This window comes from Pelophylax lessonae (assembly GCF_965119305.1).
Source record: "Pelophylax lessonae genome assembly, chromosome: 12".
Taxonomy (NCBI): Eukaryota; Metazoa; Chordata; class Amphibia; order Anura; family Ranidae; genus Pelophylax; species Pelophylax lessonae.
The window spans coordinates 119,476,386-119,491,264 of record NC_138779.1 but is presented as its reverse complement, the minus strand read 5'-3'; the positions used below and the strand labels follow the sequence as shown (position 1 = coordinate 119,491,264).

At 39.9% G+C, this 14,879-nt stretch overlaps 1 protein-coding gene across 10 annotated transcripts in view; it reads left to right on the top strand.

Moving 5' to 3' along the window:
- Positions 1 to 14,879, top strand: part of LOC309568217 (myosin-10-like) — a 311,346-nt gene that overhangs the window by 273,245 nt on the left and 23,222 nt on the right. For all 10 annotated transcript variants that reach the window (XM_082273871.1, XM_082273869.1, XM_082273876.1 and 7 more), the window contains 13 exons: positions 246 to 417; positions 531 to 743; positions 1,333 to 1,477; positions 2,835 to 3,041; positions 5,547 to 5,651; positions 6,102 to 6,254; positions 6,623 to 6,871; positions 7,710 to 7,922; positions 8,029 to 8,241; positions 9,008 to 9,169; positions 11,168 to 11,296; positions 12,506 to 12,594; positions 14,184 to 14,307. In XM_082273871.1, the coding sequence (XP_082129997.1) occupies positions 246 to 417; positions 531 to 743; positions 1,333 to 1,477; positions 2,835 to 3,041; positions 5,547 to 5,651; positions 6,102 to 6,254; positions 6,623 to 6,871; positions 7,710 to 7,922; positions 8,029 to 8,241; positions 9,008 to 9,169; positions 11,168 to 11,296; positions 12,506 to 12,594; positions 14,184 to 14,307 (2,174 nt within the window). The remainder of the gene's footprint in view (positions 1 to 245; positions 418 to 530; positions 744 to 1,332; positions 1,478 to 2,834; positions 3,042 to 5,546; positions 5,652 to 6,101; positions 6,255 to 6,622; positions 6,872 to 7,709; positions 7,923 to 8,028; positions 8,242 to 9,007; positions 9,170 to 11,167; positions 11,297 to 12,505; positions 12,595 to 14,183; positions 14,308 to 14,879) is intronic.

The following is a 14,879-nucleotide window of genomic DNA, read 5'->3' as shown; positions in this document are numbered from 1 at the left end:
TAATCTTTAAATCTTCTAGGATCAGCCTCTTTTCTAAAGTATTAAGTACAAATATGGAAGCAATAGCCATGAATTTCTAGTAAATGCATGCCTCTCAAAAAGGAGACCTGACTTGAGATTAAATGCTAATTTACATGGCAGGAATGTGAAAGGGCAGGGAAGCAGTTTTTTTTAACAGCATTATCACTAATGCTGTTAAAACAGCATTAAAAACAAATTATGGTGTTATTTTCATAACCTTTTAGATCGTCTCAAGAAGGAAGAAAAAGGCAGACAAGAGATGGAGAAATTAAAAAGAAAACTTGATGGGGAAACATCTGACTTGCAAGATCAGATTCTAGAGCTTCAGCAACAGATTGAGGACCTGAAACAGCAACTGGCGCGGAAGGAAGAAGAGCTCCAGGCGGCTCTTGCTAGGTATATTTGGGAAGGTGGATGTTGTAGCAGTGGCCATGTATCCTATGAATGGCAGCAAGGTGGCTAATCTTTTGGGTGTATATATTATGTATTTTAATTTTGTTTAATCTTAGAGTTGAAGAGGAAGCAGCACAGAAAAACAATTTGCTCAAACAGCTTCGGGAAATACAGTCTCAGCTTTCGGAATTACAAGAAGACTTGGAGTCTGAAAAGGCCGCAAGAGCAAAGGCAGAGAAGCAGCGCCGGGACCTTGGCGAAGAACTGGAGGCACTGAAGTCTGAGTTGGAAGACACATTAGATTCCACTGCTGCACAGCAAGAACTTAGGTGAGCATTCACACAATTCTCTGATCATTATCTATACTAATGTATAGACATTTTGGTTTAAATAGAGCATCATCATCATCATCATTTGAGTTTAGTGTTTGATCCTAGCAATTGTCCTGCTTTAATATTAAAATCTCTGTTTGTGCAGTATTAAAACCTGAAACACGATAAAACCTAACCTCTTAGGATTACCATAGTTACAGGCAAATGGCAACAAAGTATATACTAGGAGGATAAGAAGAGGCTTCAAACCTGTCGTTTTTTTAAACTTCAGAGCTTCATTCATCAGTGAATCCAGAAACATGTAGAACACTCCACCCTCCGCCTTCACAGTATTGTACTCCCTGCTTAATTACATGTGTTCTTAAGGAAGAAAAACTCCAATCAATAGCTAAAACATCCATTTGGTCCCTGTGGGGGGATGCGGGGGCTGCAGTGCTCCTGAAGGCTTGTAGATATAACTTCAAAAATGTCCATTGGCAGGACCAAGTACTGGGTGCCCAGAAAAAGAAAACTTATGTTATGTAACCGTTGTGACTGTAGCCTTTGTTTGAGCACTGATGATTCTCAAGCTTTGTGGTTTGTTTAGGGCAAAACGTGAACAAGAAGTGACAGATCTTAAAAAGACAATTGAAGATGAGACCAAAGTCCATGAGTCTCAGATTGTGGAAATAAGACAGCGACACACACAGGCACTGGAAGATCTCTCAGAACAACTGGAACAATCACGCAGGGTATGTGTGCAAACTTCAAATAAGATGTCTGATTCTTGATCTTATACTGGAGAAATATTCTAATATATTTTTACAAATGATTCATGTTTGGTAGACTGGTCTGACTCCTGCCAGGCAGCTCTGGAGCAATAGGATAATTTTTCAGAATACCAAGCCAAAAGGCTCAGTGCAAATGTGACCAGTGGGGGTGGTAAGGACATATTTGGGCCACAGCTAGCTATTCACTTCATTGTTCCTGCTGGCAGGACCCTCCAGTTGGAACATGGTGGCTCATTGTGCCAACAACACATATACTGAATTATTTTCTTTCTCCAGCATCCATGTCAATCTAATCTTAGAATTGTATTTGTGAAATCTAATATCCTATTTATGTGGGACCACTTCTTCAGGAGAGGGGGAGACACCAGTATTCTTTGCCAAAAAAACAAATAAGGAATATGAGTACAAATGTAATTCTATGTACAACCAACATTTTGTTCATCTTTGGTGTAACCATTGTATAATCATGCCATAAAATTACTCACAGCATTCACATGTGGAAGTCTGCATACGGACAAGTTCATACTGACTATTCCCCAAAGGCGAGCACAGGGGCACCTCCAGGAAGAGCCAAGACCAAAAGGACTTTAAAATACGTCTCAAAAAAAAAAGGGGGGGAGAGGGAAAAAGGGAGGTAGGAAAAAGGAACAGGAGTAAGAAGGGGGGGGGTAGGGGGGTTGGGAATATGTGGGAGAACCATATTATTCCTCTACTGCATAGTTTTTGTGAAATTCATATACATTTATTCGTTTGCATCTTTACAGCCAATTTTAACCTTAATATGATCAAAGCATACTTTGGAGTCTTACATGCATTTTCCCATGCAACACAAACTTTGCTCTTCCAGTGGGTTTCAACCTGTTCCTAGTCCAAATCGGTGATATAACTTCTTTCAAATTTTGATATACCATACCTAGAATGAGAACCGAGTTATATATCCCTAGGCTCTAGTGGTAAACCCGAGCTCCATCCCCCTATCTTTTACTTCCAGTAGTACTAAATCCTTCTGCTAGTCCTGTAGGGTGGGTATCTAATATGTAAAAGAAAACCATGAAAAACCACGTCTCCATAGTTTATAACCATGCTATCTGCTGTTGATGCTCATTGTGAGAGTATGCAATCTTATAAATATGGGTTGGAAAGACCAGGATGACATTAGAGAAAGAAACCTATTATTTGTTTTATTTTTTCAGCTATGTAAAAGACCAACATTACCTAATAAATATGAACCAGTAATGTATACTTGTCAAATGATATTATTATAACAGTGAATTAGACACCAGATGTTTTACAGTTTGTATATTGTGTATCTTTGCAGTTCAAGGTGAACCTAGAGAAGGTGAAGCAGACCCTAGAGAGTGAGAATGCTGACCTGGTAAAAGAAGTCAAGAATCTTCATGCAGTGAAACAGGATTCTGAACAGAAGAGGAAAAAATTAGAAGGACAGGTGTCTGAGTTTCAGATCCGAGTGTCTGAGAGTGAGAAGATCAAGGCAGAACTGGCTGAAAAGCTGCAGAAAGTACAGGTAAATGGGGACATATATATATATAGTGACCTGTTAATTCTAAGGGTATAAATACACATTCAAATTGGTTAATCTTTTATTGCTTGTGATATTACATGAATATTTATGTACATTCCCCATGTTTTTCAATGATAACCATACATTTATATGCAATTTAAAGTTGCAGCGACTTCAAAGTAGTTCACGCACTACTTTGGTCCGACTTTCATGCAACTTTGCATCCAAGTTGCACCCATCCAAAGTTGTGTCAAAGTTGCACCAAAGTTGCATTCCAAAGTCAGCGCAACTTTGGAGTCGTACAAGTGTGAATGGAGCCGAATTCTCCTAATCCAGCATTTAGCTTCCCTACATAGATTCACACAGGAATGCTCTATGTTGAATCAATTTGTTTCATATTTTAATTGAAGCCCTGATAAAGGGGGAGTGTTTTCTGGCTCCTGAAATGCGTTGGATTTTCTTTAATGTGTAAACTAATACATTTGAATTCTTTTATCATTTCATTAGTGCTCCTTCCATTGGGGCTTGCTTTTTCTGTAATCTGTTGGTTACCCACAGTTTTTTATGAGCAGCTTAACCTGAGTCAGTGAGCTTTCCAAATGTTATGTCTTCTCACTACTTTGTATGAACTCATGTCAAAGTCTCAGTGCCTCTTGGATGCTTTTTTCTTCATTGAATTATTTGAATGTTAGATATATAATGGCATTCTTAAAATGACCCTTTCCTTCGCCAAGGTTTACAGAAGCCTTTGCCACATATGAACTATTCTGCTCATTGGTGCAGTGAACAGAAAATCTGCTTATACCTGTCCCTAACACCAGTTCAGTATCAAATGGAAAAAACCTGTTGTGGTTTTTCTTGATACTGACTTACCTTTCCCATCTTTTTTTTATTTATATTTTCTAATTTTTAATTTTTATTATTACAAAGTCAACAAGTACAAACATTAAGCATAAGAGTAATATTTCACACTATAAATACAACAATAAATGGATCAGACACAGGCGGTATAATACCGGCAGGTTATATAACTTTTCACATCCATTAAATAAAACTTTGCTCATCATTTTCAAATTTAGATAATCATGGCACGTATTGAATGCAATAAACTGAGAATACACATAGATGTAGGCCCTGGGATGCTTCCCCCCAGGGTACAAACAGATCAGGTATCTCGTGAAAAGATAGAAAGAAATAAGATGATAGAGGACACCTGAGTCACTCTGGTGATTAACTATTGGTATGTAAGAAGTGGGGGTACAGGAAGGGGGAAGGAGAAGAGGGGGGTATGAGGGAGGAGGAGCGGGAAGAGGATAGGGGGGGTGGGAGGAGGGGGGGAGGGTTTGAGAACTTCCGTGAGAGCAAGGCCACCCCTGCATAGGGTGGATTAGGAGCCCATGATCGCCTGAAGATAGGCATTAGTACAAGTGAAATGTAGCCATGGAATACGCTTTTCCCCAAACTGTTCCTCTGTGTTATTGATAGTGGCTGTTAATTCTTCCATACCATATATCGCTTTAACTTTGGCATAGCATAGAACTCAGGATGGTGGAGAGCATTGAGTAATTGTAGGGTTAGAGATTTTTTGTATTTCCTTAAGGGTCTTCCTTTCCCATCTTGACAATTTCTGAGTAGACCAGGATTGGGCCTAATCTAATCACTGAGAGTGACCTTCATCTTTCTCTGCGTAGAGACAGTTATATTCTCTACAATCACTGTTACTAGGATGGGGTTACCATTACCCAAAGGTCACTTGCAACTGAAAATGTAATATTAATCTCAATTTTATTTAGTCTGGTTGCGGGAACAGAGAAGTGAGTTTGAAACAGCTGATATTATGTACATTACTTTCTTGGCCAATTAAAGTGTAAGTTGGCAAGCTCCCATTTCTTGTGATATGTGCGCAAGCCAGAAATATCAAGCCGTCCATTGATAATAGAAGCACACATTAGCTTTGAAGTCAAACATCATGGTATCAATCTAAGTTATACAAAATCACTTCAACATTTTATTCAAATATATTTGTGTTCTTCTCTGTGCTAACAACTTTGTATTGTCACATTCAGCTGGATTGCTCTGTAATATCAAAGACATTGATAACATCCAGATATCTTCTTCAGTTCTAATAAAAGCCATGAACATACCCCAACATTTATAACCACATGAGTAATCTATTTACCTGACTCCAACTTCCATAGAGTGTGTTAAGGCAGATTCTGTTTGTCCCAGAAAGTCTGCCATCATATTCTTGGACAGTCAATATTTGCCTTGACACACTCCACAATTGTTGAATTTAAGGTACTGAGTTTGTTGTGTGGCTGTAAATACTGGGATCTCCAGCATCGTATAAGGAATGCCTGTCTCTTTTATAAGTTTACATTACAGTTATAAGTTTCAAGTTTGAGTAAGCACTGTTAAAGTGTTAGGCAGTGCATGTGTATTATTGCATTTGTTTTACATTCACCATACTGAATAGTGAAGCTCAATGTGTTATGTGTCTTTCCACAGGCTGAACTAGATGGTGTATCTGGTGCACTGGGATCAACAGAAAGCAAGTCTATTAAACTAACCAAAGATCTATTAACAGTGCAGTCACAGCTGCAAGATGCCCATGTATGTTACTCTTTCTTTTCATCTTTTTTGCTTTCTTTGCCATTATGTTTTTTTTTGTACTTAAACATACGCCTGTGGGAGTGCCGTGTTTGCCCGCACAAAATGCATAGGTGTTCTGTGCATCTGCATGCAGGCGTTCCCATTCATGTCAATTAGGACACATTGGCTGCCCGGACACAGCCACTGTTCCTAATTTGACATCTCTGTGGAGGTGGATGCGTTCCCCCAAACTTAAACTGTCTGCATTGGGGGGCACACACACCCGCATGCATGCAGATGTCACATTGGGAGCACCAACTCGTTGACATAAATGGGATTGCCTACTCATGGAGGCATGGAACACCTGTGCAATACCGTGCATGCAAACACAGCCCTTGCATAGGAATACATTTACACACAATGTTTAATTTTCTTTTAATTGGGTCTGTTTATTTTTAAATAACTTTGCAGGAGTTGCTACAAGAGGAAACCCGCCAGAAGCTGAATTTTAGCTCCAGGGTAAAACAGTTGGAAGAGGAGAAAAATAACATATTGGAGAACTTGGAGGAAGAGGAAGCTGCAAAGGCTCAGCTCAGTCGTCAGATTCAGGCTCTCCAGCAACAGGTATCAATCAAATCAGCAGTCACCAATATATGTCCTTCGAATCATAGAATGAGGCTAATGGCCATTTTCACTTTATCTGGCTAATATTTGAGGTTACATAAATGTAAAAAATATAGTGCTGAATAGTCACACACAGATGCAAAGCCAGAAAATGTCCCATATTGCTATAGTGCTATGCTGTAGTGCCATGTAACATTTGGTTGGCATGGAATTTAAATTTTTACAGATGTGCCTATGGATTGTCTTAGTACTATGAATTACAATGTGAATTTACAAATAATAATGACTATTAGAGATGTATACTGCAAAGCTGTTGGCATAGACAGCCATTTACCCAGAGTCACATTCAATTTATAATGTATCCTCAGCTTGTTGAGTCAAAGAAGAAGATGGAGGATCATGGAGGTGCTGTGGAGGGTCTGGAAGAAGCCAAGAAAAAGCTGGCTAAGGAGTTAGAGCTTATGCACCAACGTTTCGATGAGAAGCACCAAATCAATGACAAGCTGGAAAAGTCTAAAAATCGCTTGCAGCAAGAGCTGGATGACCTCATGGTTGATTTGGATCATCAACGGCAAATTGTTTCAAACTTGGAAAAGAAACAGAAGAAATTTGATCAGGTAATTGCAAACAATGTATTAATAAAAACTGACATGTAATGAATGACCATACACATAAAACATAACGTTGCTAGCAGACAAAGTGCAAGCCCCTAGGGCAGGGATCCTCAAACTACGGCCCTCCAGCTGTTGTGGAACTACACATACCATGAGGCATTGTAAAACTCTGAGATTCACAGACATGTCTAGGCATGATGGGAATTGTAGTTCCTGAACAACTGGAGGGCCATAGTTTGAAGACCCCTGCCCTAGAGGTACTGGCACATACCTGCAGCGGCTTTAATTGCTACTTAACGCTCCTAGATAAGGTTCATTCTATACCAGCAATGTACTGCCACTTCTTTGTTATGACAGGGATTGCATGTCCCCTTACACCTTCTTCACATTTCCTTTTGGCCAGTATGGCTGTCCATCGCTGTGATGGGCCAATAGGAATGCGGGGGAAGTAGGTGAATGGACAAGCTCCAACAATACCCAGAAGCATTGAACCTTTCCTTGTGCAGTAATCTATTAAAGCACCTAAAACTAATCTCAAATAGAAGCTGAATGCACCTGAAAGCACACAGCATTTGCTCCTCTACACTCCTTTTTTTTTTTAAATATAACTGTTTATTTGAAATTTATAGAGGGGGGGAAGATCTACACAAGTTCTAAATCTGGCAGCTTTATTTTATGTATAGCTGCTCAGCAAACCATGAAGAAATAATCCTTTCCTTTTCTCTAAATCTTAGAGAATCATTTATAAGACAGTGAAATAATTTAGAGCATATAAATCACATCAATGGAATAGTAGTTGGCTAATAAATTTTTTAACACTATTGATACGTTTTTCCTCTAGATGCTAGGAGAAGAGAAGAACATATCAGCACGCTATGCTGATGAGCGAGATAGGGCAGAGGCAGAGGCTCGTGAAAAGGAAACAAAGGTCTTGTCTCTGAGCCGAGCATTAGAAGAAGCCCTTGATGTAAAAGATGAATTGGACAGACAAAACAAGTTGCTTCGGGCAGAGATGGATGACCTTGTCAGTTCCAAGGATGATGTTGGCAAAAATGTAAGAATAATTTATTAATTGTATAAAATATTTATTAATTGCAATTAAGAAATATGTGCTTGGTGGCACGAATGTAGTTTTTAACACTATGTATGTACTCCTGTAGGTCCATGAATTGGAACGGGCCAAGCGAGCTTTAGAGCAACAGGTGCAGGACATGAAGACTCAGATAGAAGAACTAGAGGATGAGCTTCAAGCCATTGAAGATGGAAAACTCCGTCTGGAAGTCAACATGCAAGCAATGAAAGCTCAGTTTGACAGAGATCTCCAAAACCGTGATGACTCTAATGATGAAAAGAAGAAACTCCTGATCAAGCAGGTAATTTAAAAACCTCTAAAAATAGTATTCATTATTATGGCTCTATGTTAACTTAGTTACTTAATATTTGAGTTCTTTAACACATAGTACTTAAGTTAAGTTAAGACTTAGTAATTAAGTCTAAGTGCAGCCAAAACAGTTTGGTTTAAAGTAGTGTAGGTAAAAGAGAGAACCTCTCTCATGGTGTGGGGCATTAGACTTTAAAGCAGTATAAGTTCCGTAAGGTCTAAAGGGAGATTAAAGTCTTTTTCATTACCTAAAGTGAAAGATGCTATATTTACCTGCTCTGTGCAGGGATATTGCACAGAGCACCCCCTCTTCTGGGGTCCTCTGCTGACGGCTGGCTGGCTTTCCTCTTCTCTGTCTGCCCTCATAGTAAACCATTGGCTATGGGGGCACATGTGAGGGCTCGCTTTGAACCAGAGTGTATGTCCATAGACATACATAGTGTGGCTTGGCCCTGCTCTCTACTTACAGGATTTGACGGACAGCAGCAGGAAGTTATATCTTATGATTTCCAACTTCCATCATGGCATGTGGAACTGTAAACCTTGATTCACTATTGTAATCTTCCTTGTTTGGACTTTTGGTCTTTTTTTATTTTAAAGTCACGGATTAATTTTGTTATTCACTAACACTGTGATATTAAATACCCATTCATAATCATTTATGCTAGTTACTATTTATGTTTAGTATAATTTTTTGTTGCACTGTTTGGATTTGTACATGTAAAATGTCAATAATTCAAGCTGTAATTTTATTTTAGGTGCGTGATCTGGAGATTGAACTGGATGAAGAACGAAAGCAGAAAGCCCAAATTCTTGCTGGCAAGAAGAAAATGGAAATGGACCTCCAGGAAATGGAAAATCAAATTGATGGAGCTAACAAAGGTCGGGAAGAGGCAGTTAAACAACTGAAAAAACTACAGGTAATACTGATAAAGTTTAATTTGGTTGAAGGTTTCATAAAACAATTAAAATGTTGCTCGTCTGCTAGGTATGGCTCTGAACATAGAGAAGATATAGTGCAGGTTTTTATGCTTTATAGCAAATATGTGTCTTGGTGTATTGTGCTTCGCAGCATCTCCAACGATAGCGCACACATTTGCCGTCTGACACCCCACTAGCTTATTAGGCTTCACATGTATGTCTAGCCTAAATGTTTTTTTTTTACTTTTGGATAGAGTGGGAAGCGTAGAACCCCTGTCCGGTTTTTACTGTAATCTGGGGCACCAAGAGATTTTGGGCCTTTGTTGAAGGACTTTCAAATTGAGGTAATGGCATTAGGTTGATACATTTCTGAAATCATTTACAACTCATTAAGGGCCCTTTCACACCCAACACAGTTGAATGCAGTTGGGTTCATTTTAAACTGCACTCTCTATAGACAGCCCAAAATCAAGGTAACCCTATAGTTTACATATTTGCAGTGCATTTAAAAAAAGTAGAGCATGCTGCATTTTTCTGCACCACAAATGCAGGGAATGTGCTACAAATTTTCTACAAATGCACTTCATATGCACTGCTCTGCACCCCTTTAAGCTAAGAAAGCCAAGCCCAAAAATGCAGAACTAAAACCAGCGCAAAACGCATTTAAGGGCGCATCAAGCATGCTTAAAATGCTTGTAAACATGCAGTCAAAAACATGCAGTTTTGTGTAATTTCTGGTGTGAGTGCGTCCTAAAAGGTGCATTTGTACCTGCAGTAGACCTCCTTCTTACCGTCATTTAAAGTGATACTAAAGTCTCATTTTTTTTTTTCTTTAAAAATAACAAACATGTTATACTTACCTCCTCTTGGTTTTGCACAGAGTAGCCTGGATCCTCCTCTTCTCAGGTCCCTTGCTGGCGCTCCTTGGCCGAGCTCCTGTCGAGTGCCCCCACAGCAAGCAGCTTGCTATAAGGGCACCTGAGCCGAGCCGCAGTTCTGTGCATCCATTCAGACATTGGGCTGTGGTTCGGCCCCGCGCCCCTTTCTTTCATGTCAGCCATGGCTTGGCTCTTGACTTTTAGGCTTGGTTCACACTGGTTCAATGCCAGAGATCGCATGTGATTCGCACCTCATGCCTGTGCACATGACATGCGATATCTGTGAAGTGCAAATTCAGCCATACAGTTTGTATGGCTGAAATCGCATTCGCACCGAAATGGTGCAGTACCCTTTTTTTTGTCCGCACTGGAATCGGATCACATGGGTGTTCAGACCCACGCAATCCGATTCGCACTGCGTTCTACAAAACGATTCGGGGGGGGGGGTGTCAATAACTTTATAATGACACCCACTGCAGAGAGCAGTATGAACTGCCTGCAATTCAGATGTGATTCGGGAACCCGCACAGGAAATGTTGTGGTTCCCACAACACACCAGTGTGAACCCAGCCTTAATCATACATTGGCTAACTAAAAAGAAGTACTGTAATGGATATTTAACAAAAGAAAGAAAACTGTCAACAAAAATATTACAGTGATCCTATACATTTAAACAATAGTAATACAGAAAAGAGCAGTAGACCATAATTGGATAAAAGAGAATGATTTAATTGTTGATAAAGAAAATGTTTTTAAAAAAACAGCCCACATGTTCCAGGGGCAACACCACTCCCCCTTCATCAGGGTTCAACACAGGATAAAACCTGCACCAGTGACTTCACACACTTATATCAGAACCAGTATTGAATTCTCCTCATGGAGGAATACAATGATAGCCGTTGCTGAGTCATTGTCAGTCCATGACTATGGAATTGGATATCTCACTGTAAGAATGAGCAATGTTAGAGATTTAGGTAGTTCTAAGGTGTCTTTTGTTTTACATTTAGTAGATGTATTATTGTGTATTGTATTGATTTAGGCCGCCATTTTTAACTTGGATTGTTGTACTTATTAAATATTTGAAATCACATTTCTGATGGGGAATGATTTGTGTTACAGCTCCAGCTGAAAGAAGTTTGGCGGGAAGTGGAAGAGACCCGCACATCTCGAGAGGAAATATTCATCCAGTCCAGAGAAAATGAGAAGAAACTAAAGAATTTGGAAACCGAACTCCTGCAGCTACAAGAGGTTTGTCATGGCCAGGGATAGGACAGAATCTCCTCCATCTAGGATTGCTTAGCCTATACCAAGTATAAAAAATGTCATGTTTGTTAGGTTAATCCTTTTGTGCCCAAAAATCGGTGAAGTCTGGACGCCCAGGTTCCATTTAGCAGTGTCGGCATGCACCAGTTAGCTTGACAATAATTCTATGATTTACGCAATATTTTGATGGCACGTGCGGTTTTTATTTGTACACTGTTAAAAAATCTCCTTTTTTTAGGCAGATCATGCATAAAAATGTATAGTTAGATTTTTAGATTTTTTTTCAACTACTATGATCATTTTTCAGCACTGAAATTCGACACTGCAGATTCGACACAGCCTAAAAGTGGCAGTTTTTTGCTTCCTGAAAGCGATAATTTTTTCCAGTGAAGCCATGTTATAGTTGACATAGTGAACACATGATCAGGAGCCATAGTGAACAGCTCATGGTCCCCACTGACACCATGGTGTCAGTGGGGACATGGGCTGTCAGTGGCAGCTGGTGGCTGTCAAAGAAGGAGTACCATAGGGCATCAGGGACTTTTATACAGAGGTGCTGGGTGATACGGGTTTAAAGGAAAATGTGTGTACTTAAAAGAGATATACAGTCAAAGCTTGTTTGGCTGTACATCTCCTATGGATCACAGGAGTGCAGTTCGTTCTGCACTCCTGTGACTCCTTTTCAGCAGAGAACGGGCTGAAGTCCGCTCTCTGCTGATGTCACAGGAGTCGTTCCTGGAATCGCGTCATCACGACCATGGAGTTGGGATCTGCCAAGTGCCTGGACCAACATCTGGCTCAGCCTCTCAACGAGCCACTGGGAGCCTGAGCCGGCCGTTCCCCCGCCCCTTCACAGCACTGTGCTCCAATGAGCGAGGAGGGGGGTGGAGCAGAGAGCTACTGACTGACAGTCAGCAGCTCTCTGCTCAGGGAGCTGTGAGAACCGAGCGATCACCAGTGTTCAATCGCTCGCTTCTCAGTGTAGAGGCACCGGGGGACAGATGCAGCATCGGACTGATGCTGCATCCACCTAAGTAAGTATATCTAGGGAGAAAATTGTAAAGCTATACTTCTCTTTTAATTCATACACTAGTGATTCTACTTGCCCCATTTATTATCCTTTTTGGACTATGGAAACTGTATGAATATGCGTAATGTTCCAAACTGAGGTTAATATCACTTGCATCATTACAGGAATTGGCCGCTGCAGAAAGAGCAAAAAGACAAGCTCAGCAAGAAAGAGACGATCTGGCTGATGAGCTGGCGAATGGTGTTAGTGGCAAGTACGTATCTGATTTTCCAAGTATATTATATAAACCATGAAAGGAAATCCATTTCCATCTTTATAAACTGATAGCTGGTTGCTATTGGCTACTGTGCTGCGCACATAGTCATTGCACTATGCATCTATATTAAAAGTTTGATGTTGTATATTACTGTCAAGGGAGATTCCACTTATTTTTTGAAGCGGGAACAAGGATTCCTACAGTGAAGTAATAAGGAAAACTCAGGAGACTTCCATATTACTTTACCTCTCTTGCCCTTGGGGTTAGTTAAAATACTTACCTTTCCTCTGGCTTTCATAGTACCGAGGTGATAACCTCATCCCTCTAATGAGATCCTGTGAAATGCTGAGAAGTCAGCACAAAAAGCTCATCAGTAGTTTGATGGGCAAAAGTGCCCAAATGGTTATTCAAAGGATAGGCACAATAGGACTGCTTTAGTAAAACATTCCATTACTTTATTTCACTGAATAATTAAATTAATTGGATGTTTTACTAAAGCAGGACGACTCATGCTTATCTTTTGAATAACCATTTTTGGTGCCTCTGCCAATCAAACGGCTGATGGGTTTTCTTACGCTGACTCCTCTTACCAATTCTTCACCCACCTGAGAACCTCAGAGAGCTCCTAGGATGGGAATGCTTGAGGCATTGACAGCATCCACACTGACCCTGCATGAAGATGGGTTTTGTCCACTAGGATGGCCATGTGTCCCCCCCCCCCCCCTTGGTGGGTGATCGCAGCCTCAACAATTTTAAGTCCATTTTGACTCTTCTATTGTGGAAGCATTTTTTTCTTGGTTCTGAATTAACCTACTATGCTATCAGGGCTCTCCTGCCTCCCTCTCTTATCTTTTTCAGGGGACACTATGGGCTTGATTTACTAAAACTGGAGAGTGCAAAATCTAGTGCAGCTATGCATTGTAGCCAATCAGATTCTAACTTCAGCTTGTTCAATTAAGCTTAGACAAAAAATGCTAAAAGCTGATTGGTTTCTATGCAGGGCTGCACCAGATTTTTCACTCTCCAATTTTAGTAAATCAACCCCTCTGAGCTTTACCAGAGACCCATGGTCAGATTCTCAGGATCCTTTGGTTCATGATCTACCACCACACCCCTAGACCCAATACCGGTAATGCTGGGTAATCCAAATCTCACAATATTACAGTACAGCACAGTGCAGTAGCAATTTTTTGCAAGATGTGGTCTACTTGGCAGGACCCATGATCTCACCTTAAGAAATATGATGTCACTCTTGACTAGCATCACATGCAGAAGCCGGTTAAAGGTAAAGGTAAGCATATTTTTTTTTTTCCTCCCGTAGGTGTTTTTTGTGACCTTTAGAGATTGGGAAGAACAGCCAAACTAAATAAGCCGAGCTTACAATTTTGTGCTAGGCCCGCTTTAAAGTTCAATAGTATAATTTTGACCTGATGATTTTGGAAATATTCTGAAAGAACCAAGTAAGAAATGTGTGAAGGTTTGAATACTATATTCACAATATTGCAATGTATATTACTTTTATGGAAGATACAGTGACAAGTACTTGTATGTAAAGTGATTTAGGCATTGTGGTTTTATCACTGAAGGTCTGCTCTTCTGGATGAAAAACGGGCCCTGGAGGCAAGAATCGCTCAGCTGGAGGAGGAGCTTGATGAAGAGCAGAGTAATATGGAGCTGCTTAATGATAGATATAGGAAATACACCTTGCAGGTAAAAATACATTACTGTATCAGTACACGACATGTGAACCACAAGCACCAACATACAATACCTGCATTTGGTATTTCCCCAGGATTGATTGTGTTTGGAAGCATGTAATCCATAATAATATTGATGCAGTCTATTTAAGCTAGGATAGATAGGAGATGGATACTAAAAATATTAAATTGAACTGAAAAATGGAATAACGTTCTTTTTTTCACAATAGCAAATCTAATAAAGCCAAAATACTGGAATCAACACAAGGTTTTAGATTTGAGGGTATGGGTTCAAGAACTGAAGGAAAACCTGCTATATATACAGCAGCTATTCCAGCAGCTGCCTTTAAGAAAATGGACCTTCAGGCACAGTGTTTGTAAACACTGTTCAGATGTGAGATAGATGCAAAGTAAGATTGTTACTTTTTTATTTACTATGTTTTATTCCTCTGCAGACCAAAGGGATGTGCTTTAATATACATTTGATTAAAACAATCTCACAAGCTGTTTTTTTGCCCCTTAATAACTCTTAGATTACCCTAATTAGCTCTAATTATTTTGTCTTTATTGCTACACTAAGCTATT